The sequence below is a fragment of the Stomoxys calcitrans genome, chromosome 2, assembly GCF_963082655.1.
Source record: "Stomoxys calcitrans chromosome 2, idStoCalc2.1, whole genome shotgun sequence".
In the NCBI taxonomy this organism is placed as follows: domain Eukaryota; kingdom Metazoa; phylum Arthropoda; class Insecta; order Diptera; family Muscidae; genus Stomoxys; species Stomoxys calcitrans.
Window position 1 is genome coordinate 68,567,047 of NC_081553.1, and position 19,623 is coordinate 68,586,669.

General features: G+C 39.6%; 4 protein-coding genes across 4 annotated transcripts; 2 read left to right on the plus strand and 2 right to left on the minus strand.

Annotated features, from left to right (window-relative positions):
- Positions 1–1,231: 1,231 nt before the first annotated feature.
- Positions 1,232–2,006, minus strand: LOC106082258 (protein D3-like). The gene is made up of 2 exons (XM_013244648.2): positions 1,896–2,006; positions 1,232–1,795 (listed from the first exon to the last, which is right to left on the minus strand). The coding sequence occupies exons 1-2, from the start codon at positions 1,983–1,985 to the stop codon at positions 1,316–1,318; spliced, it is 570 nt and encodes a 189-aa protein (XP_013100102.2). The 5' UTR covers positions 1,986–2,006; the 3' UTR covers positions 1,232–1,315.
- Positions 2,007–5,979: 3,973 nt separating this feature from the next.
- LOC106082257 (protein D3) lies at positions 5,980–6,873 on the plus strand. Its single transcript, XM_013244647.2, has 2 exons — positions 5,980–6,224; positions 6,322–6,873. The coding sequence occupies exons 1-2, from the start codon at positions 6,078–6,080 to the stop codon at positions 6,799–6,801; spliced, it is 627 nt and encodes a 208-aa protein (XP_013100101.2). The 5' UTR covers positions 5,980–6,077; the 3' UTR covers positions 6,802–6,873.
- A 77-nt stretch (positions 6,874–6,950) lies between these two features.
- LOC106082259 (probable small nuclear ribonucleoprotein Sm D2) lies at positions 6,951–7,557 on the minus strand. The gene is made up of 2 exons (XM_013244650.2): positions 7,401–7,557; positions 6,951–7,313 (listed from the first exon to the last, which is right to left on the minus strand). Coding segments are annotated over exons 1-2 (360 nt in total). The 5' UTR covers positions 7,403–7,557; the 3' UTR covers positions 6,951–6,955.
- Positions 7,558–10,302: 2,745 nt separating this feature from the next.
- On the plus strand, positions 10,303–11,781 carry LOC106082256 (tRNA:m(4)X modification enzyme TRM13 homolog). Its single transcript, XM_013244646.2, has one exon. The coding sequence runs from the start codon at positions 10,420–10,422 to the stop codon at positions 11,776–11,778; it is 1,359 nt and encodes a 452-aa protein (XP_013100100.2). The 5' UTR covers positions 10,303–10,419; the 3' UTR covers positions 11,779–11,781.
- Positions 11,782–19,623: the final 7,842 nt, after the last annotated feature.

A 19,623-nucleotide genomic window follows, 5' to 3' on the forward strand; every position in this document is an offset into this window, starting at 1 on the left:
GTCTTTAGAGAAATTTCCTTGAAATTTTGTCTTTAGAGAAAATTTAATTGAAATTGAGTCTTTTGAGAAAATTTCAATAAAATATTGTGTTTAGAATAAAACTTTCGGCATTTTCTTTCAAAAAAAAATCATTAACATTTTGTCTGAAACGAAAATTTCATTGAAATGTTGTCGTTTCAGAAAATTTCATGAAATTTTGTCTTTACAGAAAATTTCATTGCTTTTTCGCAAGATGTATTCATTTACAGGTAGTGGCAGTTGCCCAACAACAAAATATTGAGTGCACTATCTGTCAAAATCAGTGATTAATGCAACACTGATTTTGTGCATGTTACTAGTTCCCGTAATTTTTCGTTATTTGTGTGTGGTATGGTTCTTAACTACATAAACACACACATAAACAAAACTCGTTGAAAGTTAGTGCACTTCGCGAGAAAAAATTGTACTTATCTGTTTACGGTACACTACCTGGTAATTGTGTCATGCTTTTTCGACATTCGAGAAAGTTTCTTTAAAATTTCGTCGTCAGAGAATTCAAATCTTTAGGAAAATTTGAATAAAATTTGGTCTTTTGGGAAAATTTTATTGAAATTTTATCTTTGGGGGAAATTTCATTGAAATTTTTTCTTAAGATAAAATTTTAAATTTTATCTTTAGATGAAATTTCATAGAAAAGTCGTCCTTAAGAAAAATTTTTGTCTTCAGGGATTTTTAAAATGTTGTTCTAGAGAAAATTTCAATGAAATTATCGCTTAAGACGAAATATCAATAAAATTTTGTCTTAAAAAAAAATTTCATTTATATTTCGTGTTGAGCGATAATTTCATTAAAACCTTGCCTTTATAGAAAATTTCGTTGAAATGTCGTTACATATTATATCGAATTTTTCATTCGATTTAAATAAAATTTGGAACGGTGAGTTGTTTAGAATGAATTAGACCATATTTGGTGCAACTGCTGAATAGACCGTTATATCATAATAGTTTTAAAGATGTACGCATTGTGGTGGGTATCCAAAGTTCGACTCTGCCTAACTTAATATGTTCGTAATATATTTTATTATGTACCCATTTATTAAAATATTCGGAAACTATTATATCAAAATTTGATCTAGTATTTTCCATGAATGTAATCGAATGTTTTTTTTTATTTTTTTCATGAAGTACATCTTGTTTCCAAAAAGGTTTAGAAACCAATTGCTAATAGTATACAACAAATGAAAAAGCCTAAATTATTGTACATAAGCCCTTTTGATTAATTTATTATTATTTCTTTGCAATGAGTAACTGTTCATTACTCATAATTTCATTGGTTATTAATTTCCTGATAACTGCTTATGAACTGTCGGCACATATTCATCCCACTTGGCTTGAAAAAAGTCTCCAGCTAATGCCTCTCCCAATTTATATTTCTTGACAAATGTTTGGGTACAAAATTTTCCACGGTCATTTCCACTATTCTTGGGAATATGCTTTTCACTGAATTTCAATTTTCCCATTTGCTTGTAAAGTAAAAATATGTAACGATGTAAACCAGTGCCTTTGGGGGGACCAGATCCCACATAAGCTGTTAGAACATCGCCCTTGTCTATGGCGCTGCCGGGTATATTTACCACCAGCCAATGTTGATATTCTCGAAATGTTGGATTTTTACGGCTTGGTGCATCTGGATCTATCATTAGCAGGGTGTAAAGAACTGCATCTTCTACATTCCATTCAGCAGTGGGGGCGTTCTTAACCTGAGTCGGGGTTAGTTCATTGCCCTTATCTACCTGCAGATTGCCAGGATATGCCACCTAAAATGTGACAAACATATTTTGTTTAGTTTTTTTTTCTTTTATTCTTGAAACATTCATAGATTATTGAATTTTGTAGATGTTCTGTGCATTTCTTTACCTTTAAAAATTGTTCTGGTGCTTTTGTCAAAACATCGGGTATTATTTTATTTTTCTTGAAAACTATATCCACTTCGTTAACTTCGGTCATGATTTTAGAGAAGTGCACTGAATTAATAATACAAATTTAGTTTTTACTTCTCTTTTTGATGTGAAGTTTTGTTTGTTTTGTTTTCAGTTAGTTTTCTTTGAAGTATGTTGCTAAGAGAATATTAAGGCGGAACGAATAAAGATGTCGATATAGGTTAAAATTTACATTCTGCATGAATATAATCGGCGAGTATTTTGCTCCATTCCCGTACAATGGCTTACTTCGGCGCATCCATACCAACATATTTTTCAATTCCTTACCTTGCCTTTGGTCGCCCTTGTAGCCGAGTTGGTAGCAGGCTCGGATTTCCTGTGGGAGACGTGGTTTGGATTCCCACCAGAGGTCTTATCTGTAAATACTGTGGTAGCACAATGATTTAAACCTAATCTACCTTGCTCTCTAAAATGGCCCGGAAAAAGTCCTTCCGATTGGCATCCTGCGAATTGAAAAGCCACTTTGTGGACAAAATGAAGAGCGGAACCTAATTTTTTAGTTACTCTTAGTTTAAAGGTGCTTTTTGTGACGGTGCCAAGTCTTGCTGGTACGTCTATGGTCTACGACCCAATGCTTGTGTGCCCTCGGCTTCAATGCAGTGGCAAAATGTTTTCCAATAATAAGACGCATTCGAACTTAAGCCTTCACTCGCCCAACCATTTCAGGTGTTGTTGCTGTTATTTTTGGACCACCTCTAAGGCGTTTGTCAGTATCATTAGAACGATATTTTGGTGCCATGCACAAACTTTTTGTTCAGTTTGAGGTGTTTGAGTTCGCCAACAATAGCCGATTGTGACTTTAAATCCAAATTTAACGTAGTCACACTACCACATGAACTCTGAATAATTTTCTTTTTAGATAAACTCAGAAGAAAATATTTAAGGTGGCTTGTAAGCAATAGAATGAGCTGTCAATAATATCATATAGCTGTCATTTGTAGTGTAACAGATTTACCTGGGTTAAACGGGTTACATGTCATTGCAGCTTATTTTACTTTAATTGGCTATGACAGAACATTTGTTCCACTAGCGGAACGTAGAATAGCGTTCCAAGCGCTTTGATCTTATGAGCTCATTCTAAAATCGCTGACACCAAGTTTCGAGATATCTCCCACCACTTGTTCTTTCCATCGGGCTTTTGGTCTTTCCGGTTTGCGTGTTGCCTTCAAAAGACTTCTTTGCTGGAGCTTCTTCATCCATTCTGACAACATGTTATTGCAGCTACCCTGTAGATAAAGTCCACATAAAAATTGTCTCAACGACTTCTTTTCATAGGCCCCAAGGCTAGTCAAAAATAATCCGATTAGTTTGATTTCTTCAAACTAATTCAGATAGACTAAATTGCGAATCCATGGCTGCAGATTCAGCCCGGCCGAACTTAGCACGTTGTTACAAAGGCTTCTATATTTTTACCATAATGTTTGTCAATGTCTGTTATTAGATTAGAGTCAAAGATATGCAAGCCGCAAGTGCGTTGAATAAATCCCTTGTGACGTGAATTCTGTTAAAGTCTTGAATGTAATATGACTCCTAAAAGTATGCTACCTTTTTAAATACGTTCTCTTAATAACCTGTCTTCGTTGGTAATTCTACTGTTGTAGGTAAAAACGTTCAGTTGGTTTTGGTCAATACTACAGTAAAGCACTGCACTGTAGATAACAACGTGTGCTAAAACGAAAATAACCGGAAAAACAGCAAATTGTTTTGCCACTATTTTTTTTAGAATGCATTTATTGCACTTTTTCACTTTTGGAATAATAAATTGAAACACAGCAGCAGCTCACTTTATGCCAGTTGCGGTCAGCGGAACTCACCAACTTGCGTAATTTGGATTTGTTGCTGCGATTCTATTGACCCTAGAATTAGGGAACTGAATCTGGAAATCAATTGGGTATGGTCAACGAGCACAAACGGAATTTATGGCTAAAAAATGATGAAGAATTGCAACATAAGTTTCTGTATTGGTAAGCTTCAACTCTCTCTCGAACGCTGAAGGAAGAGAGGATGGGACCTCAAACGCTTTTGGTACACAGTTGTTGTTGTTGTAGCAGTGTGTTGTACACTGAGGCGGCATCACTTGTCGATGAAGGACTCCATCGGGTCAATCCGCTGCCATACGCTGCCTTCAGACGGCCCTAAAAAGTTGGATCACAAATGAACTGTTTGGTCGCCCGTCGTTTGTGCCATTTAGATATTAAAATCCGAAGCCCGTACAGCGAAACAGGGTGTTCCACAAGGTGAGGTCATATCACCGGCACTGTTTAATATATACATTGCATCTATTCAAAAGATTGTTTGAACACGCCTTCCAGCCCCGTGTTGATGACAACTACTATCCCGTTCAATTCCATGGCAGCCGGTTTTACGTATCGGATTGACCTTTATCGGCAAGAGCCGCCGCCTCAGTGTACAACACACTCCTACAACAAACAACAACTATCCCGCCAATCTTGCCGCTTATTTCGCTTCAAGAAATTTGAAGATATCCACATCTAAATCTTCCCGTCACGGGATAGCTGTGAGCACCACACTGGCTGTAGCATTGAAGTCCAATCTGTGTGGTGTTCACTGTTGTGACGAGAAGCTTAGCTGGGAGCTAACGGGCGCTTCCACACGTTGCGGACGCGCCCGGTAGCTCATACTAAACAAGGATTCATACCAACGTGCTGGTTGTGTGTCTCAAGTGTGACCTGGGACCAAACGGTTGGAACTTTGAGCTCCGATTTGTATGGTGTTCATAGTCACCACGAGAAGCTCAGCTATATGGAACGGAACAAGCTTGTTCACCTATGGAGCTTGAAGAGGATCGCTACCTCCACATACAAACATATGGCTACAACAACAACATGGGGAGGAAATGGTGCCGGTCCCCCACCTCCACTGCGATTGTTGAACAGTTATTTCTATTTCCTTGATCGTTACGCTACCATTACGTTGTTCCGACTCATTTAAACCCTAAACTCATCAACTTTTTCTCAGAGACCATTGCAATTAAAGTTCAAAAAGGGATGAATTCCCTGGCAGTGGCAGGACAATATTGGGAATGAGGTAAGGATTAAGAGACAGTCCACAATCAGACTCACTTAGACGTTTTTTTCCATTGTGCTACCATACGCACAGGAGAAGGAAGATACCTTATAGATCCTAACGTTGAACTATCCAGATTGCATACCTCCACATCCAAAAATGTAGCTGCAATAACCTCGTCTAGATTGGGCCACATAATTTTGGAGTGTTTACAACACGCACTTTGGGACCATCTGTCATTCGTTACTTTTCGGGTCTTGTCCTAAAGACTTAGCTATCATGTCGCTGGAGGCATACCCATAGATTGCAGTCCCAGCTCTTCATTTCCCTGGGATATCTCTGTGGCTCGACAATCAGAAAAGGTGAATTTTTCATTTTCAGCCATCTCGTTAAGATATTTAAGATTGTCGAGGGAGATATTATAATTCAAAAATAACGCTTCCCAGAGATTTAATGGCTATCTGGCTTTCTGGATATTAATGTCAATCGTCGTTGTGACATTATATCTTAGCCATTCCACCACTTCTTTGATTTCAAGGATCTCCACTTGGCTAACATTCTCGGTATGACCAGTCCTAGTTCTTGAGAGTACATCCAAAAAAAAAAACCCCACTGGGTTGTTTGGTTAGCAACCATTCGTATAGAAGGCAACGTACCCTCTATTACCAGGAATGCAGTTCCAATTGGCTCTGACAGTAAGAGTGGCTTAGGAAATAAAGTACTTTTTATCAAATAGCGGATCCAGCTTAGCGGCTGGAATATCGGGCATTATATCTAGGATAACACAGCGTCCGTGGCCAACGCATGACTAAAAAGAAAGCTCCCTTAGACCCACTTGTCTATGCAATGTTCTATGAAAATCAAATTTCGATGAATTATATTGAGTTTATTTTCAATGGAAACAGTGTAGCTTTAAGCTTGGCTCCAATTAAAAAAGCTTTTTCTCAAAACAAAACAGCACGATTTTCACTATTGTGGTACTATTGTAGACAAACCTGTTTGTCTCAATATCTGCGATTGATTCTCCTTTTAAAGAAAATTTATCGTAGCCTATTCGTTATTACCAAACGAAATGTCTCATCAGAAGGTTCTCTCATTCGGTTTGTTGATGTTAGCGGCAAGTTGTTTGGCTGCAGCCAACAATGAGGTTGAAGCTGTATTTAAAGACAATGAAGTTGTACCCGATGTGATTGCTGAAGCACCTCATCAATTTTTAAAGGTAATTAATCAAACAACTCTAAACGCTATTGTGTATCAAGTACAGACTGCGCAATAAAATTTAAAATTCAAAATGCCTCATCTCCCCCATTAATTAGATATCATATGAGAATGGCTTAAATGTTGATAAAGGCAATGAGCTAACACCCACCCAAGTACAGAAGCAGCCAACCATTGAATGGGAAGCTAGCGATGATGCCTATTATACATTGATAATGACCGATCCTGATGCACCCAGCCGTGTTGAGCCCAAATTTAGAGAATTTCGTCATTGGTTGGTTGTGAATATACCCGGCAATCATCTTGATCAGGGTGAAGTATTGGCCGCCTATGTGGGTTCGGGACCTCCCAAGGGCACTGGTTTACATCGCTACGTCTTTCTGTTGTACAAGCAATCCGGAAAACTTGAATTTGATGAAGCCAGAGTTAGCGACAAGTCTAGAAAAGATCGTCCCAAATTCAAGGCAGCCACATTCGCTGAGAAGTATAAACTAGGTGCACCCATAGCAGGCAACTTCTATCAGGCCCAGTGGGATGATTATGTGCCCACTCTACATAAGCAGTTATCTGAAGAGTAAAACATTTTTCTTAAATATAAATTAAATTGGAAAAATTTATTATAAAGTAAATGTTTGCATTATACAAAAGTAGTTATCCTTGAGTTTCAGTTCTTCTTTACTCAAACCATAAAGTTACAACTTAAAAATAACCTTCCTTCTAGAGCTATCTCTCTCACTTTCCACCGGCCGTTGCCAGGGGGTTTCTCAAAACCAAAATCACTGAATCACCTCGCAAAAACATTTTCGATATAAAACGATCCTTATTTACTGGTTTCACTTTCTTTTTGCCCTTGCCGGTGCGTGGTATTTCTGTCCACATTTCTTTGACATTTTCCAAAACCATGTTGCAGTGACGATCAAAGGCCTTTACACGTCCCAACAATTTCTTGTTGTTACGGCAGTTAATGAGCACTTGGGTATTGTTCTTTACGGATTGTGTTAGCACGGACAAGGGGCCAGTGTTGAATTCTTCCTCTTCTTGGCGGGCCAATTCCTCCGGCGTTAATTCTGACTTTGGTTTTACAAGAGCCCTGTTCGGAGGCAAACAAAAAAAAGTGGGGTTAGTTTCTAACAATATTTGTCTTACAAACATAGTCATTTAAACGGGCAATACATACATTGTATAGTAAAGTTAATTGTAATACTTGATTTTTATTCGGTTTCACTAGCAATTTATTAAGAGTTAATAGTTATTTTTTTCTAATAATTTATTAATAAACGTTTACAACTGTGTGCTGAGTTTGTTTTTCTTTCCCGACGCTGTTGTATTCGTTGATTTGCCGCAATGACATTTGTTTGAGGTTGCCAGACCTTTATTATTCACAACCGGTTCGGTGAGAGTAATTAATGGTGGGTTCACACCGGATTGACGCTAAGGGCTACCCACACAGCAATTATTTTATATTCAATTTTGTGTATTGGCAGTTCGTTTTTTACAGTTATAAACACTTGTTTTTGGCTTTTCGCGATATTTTTCGTCGATTATTTTTTTTTTAGATAATAGATTTTAAAGCGAAACAACTTGCTGATTTCATTCCCCATTACTTCTGGTGAAAATTTAATAAAATTGTTATTTTATCATTGTTATGTGCGTAGTGTTTCAAAAAAAGTATTCGCGAAAAAATGGGGTTTCTACGGTGAAAAACGAACATAGTAGCAGCCATTATGGGGAAAATGTTTTCTGAATGAAATAAGCTTCAAAATCTTTCATAAAAAAAGTAAATACGAAAACATTTCACCAAAAGCGAACCAGCCTTAAATGTGAGCATAAAGTTCAGATTTCTGAGTGAAAGTCGATATAAAAACAATAGTGAAAACATCGGTGACATTTTCATTTGTGCTACTAAGTTCTTCACTTTCGTGGAAATTCGGCAGTCACTGAAAGTGTGCGCGGAACGATTTCCAACATAAACATATGATTTTTATTCGCGTTTTCGTTGATTGATTTTCCAATAAATAACAAATGTTAGCACATGTAGCTCTTGCAAATATATTTATACCCCCATCATAGGAGGGTATACTCATAGGCGGTATACTAATTTCGTCATTCCGTTTGCAACACATCGAAATATCGATAGAAGACCCAAAAAAGATTATATATTCTTGATCATCTTGACTTTCCCAGTCGATTTAGCCGTGCACGCCCGTCTGCCAAAATCACGCTAATATTCGAAGTAAGAAAGCTGGGCCCTTGAAATTTTTGAGAAATGTATGGGCCATATCGGTCCATGTTTTAATATAGCTGCCATATAAACCGATCTTGGGTCTTGATTTCTTGAGCCTCTAGAGGAAGCAATTCTCATCCGATTAGACTGAAATTTTGCACATAGTGTTTTAGTATCACTTCTAACAACTGTACTAAGTATGATTCAAATCAGTTCATAACCTGATATAGCTGCCATATAAACCGATCTGGGATCTTGCCTTCTTGAGCCTCTAGAGGTCGCAATTATTATCCGATTTGATGAAATTTTTTACAACGGATCCTCTCATGACCATCAACATACGTGTTTATTATGGTCTGAATCGGTCTATAGCCCGATACAGCTCCCATATAAATCGATCTCTCTATTTTACTTCTTGAGCCCCCAAAGGGCGCAATTCTTTTTCGAATTGGCTGACATTTTACACAGGTCTCCAACATATAATTGAATTGTGGTCTAAACCGGATCATATCTTGATATCGCTCTAATAGCAGAGCAAATCTTTTCTTATATCATTTTTTGCCTAAGAAGAGATGTCGGGAAAAGAACTCGACAAATGCGCTCCATGGTGGAGGGTATATAAGATTCGGCCGGGCGACCTTAGCACGCTTTTAATTGTTTAAATATCCATTATTTCCTTTTCCGTGAAGGAAATCCCTCCAGGGCAAGTTGGAGGAGTACGCGATGGTAACCTTCCCGGATATTGAGGGAGCAATTTACAACGTAGAGATAGGGTCGATCGTCACTACTTTGAACTGCTGGGTGTTCCACTGAGCTTCTTTGCTACGTGGCAGGATTATCAACGCGGATTTCGGAGATAGCGTGGTCAGAAAGCAGGTGATAAGATGAGCGCCTCAGGGAGGGGTTTTGTCATTCTCTCGCCATCTCTCTTGAGTCGCATCGGGGGACTAAGTTGTACTACTGCATATGCGGCCAGAATGGCCTCCGAGTGTAAATGCAAATTGCAAATTTTCCCATGAACAGTCCACTAAGGAACAGGGGCGAACTTCTCACATATCAATGAGTGCAGTCCGATTCAATTTTGAGCTCAATGATTAGGGGCCTCCTTTTTATAGCCGAGTCCGAACGGCGTGCCGCAGTGCGACACCTCTTTTGGAGAAAAGCTTTACATAGCATAGTACCTCACAAATGTTGCCAGCATTAGAAGGGGAAAACCACAGCTGAACATTTTTTCTGATGGTCTCGCCACGATTCGAACCCAGGCGTTCAGCGTCACAGGCGGACATGCCAACCTCTGCGCTACGGTGGCCTCCGAGTATATTCACGCTTTTATGATGGGCAACACATTCAACCTATTCCATTAACAATCAATAGAACTAGCTGCTTCAATAATAATCATTTTTGGTTTGGAAATTTTTCAAACTTAAATTTTTGACAGATACCACGAAAACGGAACGTAAAATTTTGATTTTACTGAATTCTACTTTCCGGTTACGGTCGACAGACGTTCGGTAATCGTTTGCATGTATATTCATGCGGAAAACAAAACAGCTGACACGTTTTTCTACATTTACGGTATTTTTACGAGAGCATAATCAGGCCTTTAGTTTCATATTGTGTATCTTTCTTTCTTTTATTTCTTTTTGAGGTAAATTTGATTTTTTTTCATTTTTTTGCCAGAGTTGCTTGCTTTGAAGAAAAAATTTCTGTGTATTTCAATCCTCTTTGTACATATCCGGATACCACCATTTATATGCTTATCTGAAGTGGCAACGCCATACTGCCATAGTTGATCAAAAAGTGGCAGCTACAGTTAATTTGAACAGCTGTTGAGCTTTTAACACCTCTGTTCTTTTTACACGTTTGTTTTTCGTTTGGTTTGTTGAATATCTGTAGGTTCAAAATCTTTAGGAGTGTTTGAAAAGAATTGTAACGTTCGTGCAACATACACTACTTAAGAACAGCTCAACTCATGTCCGAAATCGAGCAAGTAGCGAAAAAACTAAAAATGACCGCAGATGCTGACAATGCTGCGGAGGAGCAACAACAAACACCTGTGGCAGAGGAGCCGGCCAGGGAGAAAACTTGTCAGCATTGGGTTAAAAGAAAGAAGAGATTTTGTAAAATGACTGTGGCTAAGGGCAAAGACTATTGTGGAGAACATGCACCTGCTGTCAATGTGGGTGAAGGCCAATCACCAGAGGATCAGGATAGAATACCATGCCCCTTGGATGGAAAACATACGGTGTATAAGAAGAATTTACAAAAACATTTAAAAATATGTAATGCCAAACCCAAAGAGGACCTACCTGACTATATAAAAAAGAATATCAATGCTGGACATGCGGAAGACTATGACGGGAACACTAACGAAGAACTAAAAGCAATAAAATTAGTTGACCTAGAAGATGCTGAATTCTATCAGGTCATCGATAAAGTTAAGGAACTGTATGGAAAATATGTAGAAGGTAATATACAAACATTGAATTGCAATCACAAATGTATGGATGAAGAATTGGCCAATGAGGAGTATGGCAAAGAGTCCCGTAAACACCTGGTACAAGCATCAGCATTGTTGGGTATTTTAGAGAATGAGCGGACCATACAAAATTTCACTAGTTTTGTCGAATTTGGCGCTGGCAAGGGACAATTGGCGTTTTACCTCTCAAAACTATTGGAAAATATGAAAAGCTCTCAAGTAGTTTTGGTCGACCGCATGTCTTTGCGCCACAAGAAAGACAACAAAATTGAAGATCGTTCCCTGGTACAAAGAATACGAGCTGATATTGTAGACTTATGCCTGGACAAATTGCCTGCGCTAAATACATCACAACATTGTGTGGCCGTTTCTAAGCATTTATGTGGCGGTGCCACCGATCTGACTTTAAGATGTATAACCCAAGCTTCAGAACGCCTAACGGATGTCATTATGATTGCAGTGTGTTGCCATCATCGTTGTGACTGGCCTACCTATGTGGGGAAAGAATTTTTCAAGCGACATGGTGTTACTCCCCGCCAATTTCTTATTATCACAAAAATGGTCAGTTGGGCTATTTGTGGTACTGGTATGAGCAGAGAAAGGCGCAAGGCATTGGAAGAACAAAAAAGCTCGGAACCCGATGATAGCAAGGATCTGCAACAAAATCAACGTCTTACTTTGGCCGAGCGTGAAACGATAGGGTTCATGTGTAAACGTATTCTGGATCATGGTCGTTTGGAGTATTTAAGGGAGCATTCTTACGAAGCAAATTTGTATTATTATGTGCCAAAAGATGTAACATTGGAAAATGTTGTGCTGCTAGCGAGGAAAAATAAAAGTTCTAGTGACTAAATAGTTAAGGAAATAAAAATAAGACCACAAAACAAACTCAAGGTGAATACTTTTGCAATTTTAATAATACCGGAGTCTGAATGTACAACAATCAAGTCAAAGTCAAATCCATAGTGCAGTGGAAAACTTGTTACGAATATCAAGACGGAACAATTTTCAGTTTTCTAAATGCATGTAAGTTCAATTTGTATGTAGTGAGGAAATTTTTTATATTTTATCTACATATATAGAAGACAAAGCAAATGTACGTCTTAGAAGAAACTTTTTAATAAGCCATGGTTCAAAACTGTTAGAAATTTCCATTAGTTAAAGTACTTTCATATACAAAAACAGTCATAAATTTTTTAAAATTATTTTTGAAATCGTGGGAGTCTTGTTGGACTTTGAGGAGGACTTCTTATTGTTAGATTTTTCTCTTAACAAGCTCTTATTATTAGATCTGGTGTAGTATGAGTGTTCTAACCATCTCTATTGGCTTTGACCTCGAAATTGTCTGGATGAGCCTGCAAGCAGCCACCAGCAGCCACCAGCCATCAGCCACTTAATGATTTTTACCATTTTTCGTGGTAAATATTGTGAATAGTTCTTATAATGATATTACCAAAAATCATAACATACTTTTAGGCGAGCTCATAAACAATGATGATGCCAACATTGCGTTTATTAACCTAAAAATCATTGCTTTCGAATAAAAATGCAAATTTTCAAACGAATCTCATATGCTGTTGTTCTAGCACTGTGTTGTTCAGTCATTCAAATCCTGAATTATGCTTCCGCCATCTGTCCAGCTTTACACCGCATCCAGAGTGCTATGGTTAGGAAGTTGAGTACAACTGGCTAGTGAGATAAATTGGCGACGGCCGGCACGGGATAACTATGAGCACTTCATAGGCTGAAATTTAGAGCTCCTATCTATGTGGTGTTTATCGTTATCACAAGAAGTTTAGCCTGGTGTGCGTCCACAAAAAGCGGCTCTTGCTTAAATACGGGACATACATCCAGCACATTACTATCTATTCCACATCAAAATCAATTGTGGCGGCTGTATCTGCCAAATATTAGTTGAGCCAATTCTTTTCTGGTTTGTCGTAAGAGGTTGAACTCATCAGAGCCTATGAATGGTGGATGTCCTACAAGAATGACACTAATTTGATTGTAGATGCCACAGAGTGTTGTCGTTCATTTGCTAGCGGGCTTCTATTAAATATCTAGAACTCTTTAAATTGGGTTGAGTAGGTTAATAGGGCGGATAGGATTGGCTTAACGACGACCTTCAATAATGAAATTTATCCTAGCTGTTTGCCTCTTTTGCTTCTGACTTAAGGCGGCTGCACCTGCCGGAAATCCCTGTTTCACTCTACGGTGCTTCGACTTCTTATCTCCAAATTGCAGAAATGGCTGGCGATCACACAGATAATTCGCGACCCATCGTTTCAGGTCTGGGTGGAGGGACGTGTTGGCGACGTCCTCAAATAGTTTGGTGTGGCTGACGAGGACCGTTCTATCACATGGCCTGGGCTGCTTGAAGCCACGGCAAATGTGTGTTGTGATGGCATGTAAAACATTTGTTGTTGTTGTAACCACATTTTCATGAGGAGGTGGCGATCCTCGTCAAGCTCCTGTAGGTGAACAAGCTCGTTCCGGTCCAAAGGACCGATCGCCGCGGGAACAAGGTGGCCATTGGTTATTTAAAGCCGCCAATAACTCGCCTTGAACTCTAACTGAGACTCTGCGCTCGATACCACTGATTGTGCGCGACTGCGGTTACAGCTACTACGGATGGAGCATTCCACTATCTGCAACCTGTGGACGCGCCCGGTAGCTCGCAGCTAAGCTATCTCGTGACAGCAATGAACACCACACAGGTCGGATCTCAATATTCCAGATTGTTTGGTGCTTACAGCTACACCGTGCCGGGATGCAAAACAGTTGTTGTTCATTGCAGTCTTCGAAATCCGCGCTGATGCTCGGCGAATGAAAATCCTCAAACGATTCTCGGGAGGCGTAGTGCCTCAAGCGTCTTGGCTACTGGTGAGAGAAGGGAGATCGGTCTATACGACTTCCCCAATCTCAGGTCTTTTCCTGGCCTCAATAGCGGGATCACTCCGTCCATCTTCCGGACATCGGGGACTATAAGAGAGTTCATAGACAGGCTGAGGATAGTTGTAAGGTACTCCACTCCAGGTGATACAGATTCTTCATCAGTGTAGAGATTCCGCAGGGGCCTAGGGCATTGGATGATTTGGCGCCACGGATAACATTCGTAATTTCGCCCACAGTAAATTGTGATGGCTGTCCATCGGCTCGGTGACCGCGGATACGACGAATGGCTCTCCTCCTAGCCCTGTCACTCTTGGGTACAATAAATTAACGGCTGAACAACTTTGCACATCTCTTCAGATCAGCCACAGTTACGTCGCCAAAAGTGACTGAGTTCTTGTCATCTCGTCTATAGGGGTTCGAGAGTGATTTAACAGTAGACCACATATTGCCTAAATCGGTGCCTTAGTTAAATTGCTCCAAGTGTTCCAGCCACAAATTCCGCTTATGTTCATTGACTACCTTGTCTATTTCCAAAAAAATTTTAGGTGTGTTTTTCCCCTCCTAATGCTGGCAACATTTGTGAGGTACTATGCCATGTAAAACTTCTCTTAAAAGAGGTGTCGCACTGCGGCACGCCGTTCGGACTCGCCTATAAAAAGAAGGCCCCTTATCATTGAGCTTAAACTTGAATCATGGAAATGTCCGGAGTTTACTCCTATTCCTCAATGGACGACACCAATCACGACTCATGAGAAAACCGCGACTCACGAGACACTCACGAGACATTCCCAACTCACGAGGCACTCTCGGCTCACGAGACACTCAAGACTCACGAGACGCTCACGACTCACAAAGCACTCACGGTCCAATGATACCACCAGCCCATAAACCTCACCAAACTATAACCTTTTCTGGATTGGTAGCTCATTGGTAGCTCTTGCAACGCTTCCGGCTGATCTTCACTCAAAAATCGATAATTCTGCTTATTAACGTACCCATTGAGCCAAAAATGAGCTTCGCCGCTGAACTAAATTTTAGCGCTATGACGTTTCTTAACAGAGCACACATTTCGATAATAAAATTCAATAATTTGTAAGCGTTGTTCGTTTGTAAGACGCTTCGTATTTTAAGATGTTTGACAGTGAAACAAAACACGAAACGTGCTTGAGCTGTTTAAACCAATACTGCCAAAAAGATAATAGCTATAAAATCACCCTTTATTTATATTCTGGATCCTTTCGTCATTATGAGTGGATCTAGCCATGTCCGTCCGTCTGTCGAAATCATGATAGCGGTCGAACGCGTAAAACTAGACGCTTGAAATTTTGCACAGATACTTCTTATTGACGTGACGGGATTGCAAATATGTCATATCGCTTCAGATTTAAATATAGCCCCCAAATAAACCGATCCTTCGATTTGTCTTCTTTAGCCCCTAGAAGCCGAAATTTTCAATTGATTTGGTTGAAAATTGATCCAAAAACCTAGGTTAGGTTATATTTAAGTGGCAATCTGACTCAGATCAGACTCACTTAAACCTTTTCGTCCATTGTGATACCACAGGAACGGAAGAAGGAAGATGCCTTCTAGTTCCTACAGTTGAAGCATCCATATTGCTTTAAAAGTCCAATAACTTGCGAATGTTCACATTCGCTAAATCAGAAAGGTTCTCAAAGAAATAATAACCTAAAGTAGAACTCCTACTGACTGCTAGTGTTGGACACACACACATACAGAGGGTGTTCTATGGTCTCTTCTTCTTCGATGTCCTCACAGCTTCTGCAAAAATCGTTGCTGGCAACCTTCAGTCTGTCAGCATGTTTTCCGATTAAACAGTGACCAGTCATGACGGACACAATGACTGAGACATCTGTTCTAGCCAATGACAGCAAAGCAGTAGATCCCTTCAAGTCTAGATTAGGGCACATAGTTTTGAAATGCTCACAGCCCCCTCTTTGTGATCATCTATCATTCGTTGTCCTTCGGGCCTGGTCCTGAAAACTTAGCTCACATGTTGCTAGAGCCATACCCACAGATTCCAGTATCCCGGGAGTGTATAGGGTAGTTCCTAGTCTCGCAAGCTCGTCCGCTTTCCAATTCCTTTGGATATCTCTGTGGCCCGGCAACCAGAACAGGTGTATTTTGTACTATTCAGCCATCTCGTTGAAAGATCTGCGACAGTCGAAGGCAGTTTTTTTGTTCAGAAGTACGTTCTCCAGGAATTTAATGGCTGCCTGGCTGCCTGAAAAGATATTTAAGTAAGGTGTAATCAACACTGATATTGTATCAAGGATAACACAGTGTCCGTAGCCGCCACATGACCAATAAGAAAGCTACCTTAACCCCACGGTAGTGGTCGCCGCAATTTGAGTAGCCACAATGTCCGGAGGCATAAGATATAACATTAAATTCAGTGCATCAGATGGTGTCGTTCTCAGTGCGGCTGTGATGCACAAACAAGCCAAACTTTGGATCCAGTTAGGTATTGAGCAGTAGGTGGACTTTTGAAGCGCCGTCCACCAGGCCACAACACCATATAGCATTATAGGTCTGACAACTGCAGTATATTCCCAATGCATGACACGTGGTTTTAATCCCCAACTTTTGCCAATGGCTCTCTTGCAGGTGTATAGGGCAAGAGTGGCCTTTCTTGCCCTTTCAGTTTCCTGTCCAGCAAAACACCCAGGTATTTTGCGCTTTCTCGTTGAGAGATCTGCGACAGTCGAGGGCGGTTTTTGTGTTCAGAAAAACGTTCTCCAGGGATTTAATGGTTGCCTGGCGGTCTGAGAAGATATTTATGCCAATAGTCGTAAGGACATTATATCTTAGCCATTCCACCACTTACTTAATCTAATATCTAAATATGGGACCACATTTCTGAGGGGTCCACCCCTTCCCCAAAACACCCCCCAAACAGGACTTATTTACTGACCATGGGAATATGGGGCTTAAATAAAAGGTATTTGAGTGTAGAATACGAATCTGATATCCAACTATTGGACCAAGTGTTTGGGGGCCGTCTCTCCCCAAAAAACAAATTTACGACCATAGCAATATGGGGCTCAAATGAAAGGTGATTGGGAGTAAAGTGATTGGGAATCTTATATCATTATAAGGGAAAAGTGTTTATGGGGCCACCCCACCTCCATAACACCACCCAAATAGGGAGTATTTGCTGACTATTGCAATATGAGGCTCAAATAATAGGGTTTTTAGAGTGGAACACGAATCCGATATATATTTTCAAGGCCAACTCACTGAGTGGCCGCCCGTCCCTCAGAACACCCCCATAGCCGGTCATGTTTGCCGACTATGGAAATATGGGGCTCAAATTAAAGATATTTGGGAGTAGACCACGTATCTGATATCGACATTCGGGACCAACTGTTTTGGGGACGACCCACCGCCATAAGAACCCCCAAAATAGGATGTTTGGGTCTTAACGAGAATGGAACTAAATATAATATAGTTTTTGGGGCCAGTATCCCAAACCGGACATATTTTCTGACTTTTGCAAAAAGGAGTTTAAATGAGAATAGAAAACGAATTTCATATCCAATTTTGAGGCCAATGGCAATATGGGGTTCAAATATATGAGAATAGAGCACGTTGCTGATATATTTTACGGGCTTAGTGACCTAGGGTGACCACCCCAATCCCCTAAATACCCCTAAATCGTGCATATTTACCGACCATGTCAATGTGGAGCTTAAATGAAAGGTAGTGGGAGGGTAGAGCAAGAATTGATATCCACTTTCGGGACCAATTTTCTGTGGGTTTATCACTTTCCCAAAATACCCCACAAACAGCAATTTTTTACTGACCATCGCAATATGGGGCTTAAATAAAGGTATTTGGGAGTAGAATACGAATTCGATATCCAAATGTAGGACCAGGACCCCTTCCCCAAAACACCCCCCAAAGGGTAAACATTTTTAGACTATGCCAATATGTGGCTCGAATGAAAGGTATATGAGACTGGAAAACGTATTTGATAACCAATTTTGGGGCCATGTGTTTGGGGGACGCCTCATCGTGTAAACTCCCCTTAAAACAATGGCAATATGGGTATTTGAGAGAAAAGCACGATGCTGGTGTTTCTTCTAGGGCTAAGTGTCTGAGGGACCACCTCACCCCCGAAAACGCCCCTAATTCAGACATTAAGAGAATATAGGGCTGAAAAAAAGTATTGGTTGCCCAAAAAGTAATTGCGGATTTTTCATATAGTCGGCGTTGACAAATTTTTTCACAGCTTGTGACTCTGTAATTGCATTCTTTCTTCTGTCAGTTATCAGCTGTTACTTTTAGCTTGCTTTAGAAAAAAAGTGTAAAAAAAGTATATTTGATTAAAGTTCATTTTAAGTTTTATTAAAAATGCATTTACTTTCTTTTAAAAAATCCGCAATTACTTTTTGGGCAACCCAATATTTTAAGAACGGAGTACATCTTACATCCAAAACTAAATTCGTAGACCAATAAAGATAAAGCTAAGGAATTTCGGTTTAAAGAAAGTATTCTTGAAATTTTATTTTTGTATATTGGATCAGTGCCAAAGGGTAGCTAGGCGCCTAGTAAGTTAATGTTGTTTTCCATATGCCCATTGCAAATATCACTCCAGTAACTATCTGGCGCCCTCTTTGGTACCCAAAAATCCATCATAATTAAACCTTTTTCCTTGGCTAATGATTTATTTTAATTCATTTCTTAGTTTTTAATCGAAAATATGCAAAACTTATAAATAACTCACAAAAATTACCATATATTGCTAATTATTTGTTTCTTTAATAAGGCATTTTCAGTGAGGTGACAATGTTTAGCACCGCCAGCGAAATGAGTGGCAGAGATACAAAAGCTTGGGAATATTGATTTATAACCATTCCTATATTTATTATTAATTATTTATTGAATTTGTTTCTAATGCTAATCTGTTGAAATGTCTGCCTTCTGCTGTTAATGAATATCTAACTGCCTGCTTGCTTGTCTGCCTGTCTCTTCGTCAGTCTATTGTCTGCAAAACACAAGACGACATATGATCTGTCCAGCAGCAACAGCAGCAGCAGCCACAGCACGACGTTTAGAGGTCCAATCACACCCTATTAATATTGGAAGCCAACCAACCAACCATAAATTCCCATTAGCCAACTGTATTAATTGTATTTGCAACAATGTTATGATGCGGATAAAAGAATATTAAATCCACCCCTAAGACTCAAAAGGAGTTAATTGCAATTGAGATGTCAAACTGAGATCATTTAAGTTTGTTCATGGCAACAGGTTGATGGTGGGCTCTTTATACCCTCCATCATAGCATGGGGGTATACTAATTTCGTCATTCTGTTTGTAACTACTCGAAATATTCGTCTCAGACCCCATAAAGTATATATATTCTTGATCGTCGTGACATTTTATGTCGATATAGCCATGTCCGTCCGTCTGTCCGTCCGTCCGTCTGTCTGTCGAAAGCACGCTAACTTCCGAAGTAGTAAAGCTAGCCGCTTGAAATTTTGCACAAATACTTCTTATTAGTGTAGGTCGGTTGGTATTGTAAATGGGCCATATCGGTCCACGTTTTGATATAGCTGCCATATAAACCGATCTTGGGTCTTGACTTCTTGAGCCTCTAGAGTGCGTAATTCTTATCCGATTGGAAAGAAATTTTGCACGACGTGTTTTGTTATGATATCCAACAACTGTGCCAAATATGGTTCAAATCGATCAATAACCTGATATAGCTGTCATATAAACCGATCTTGGGTCTTGACTTCTTAAGCCTCTAGAGTGCGCAATTCTTATCCAATTGGA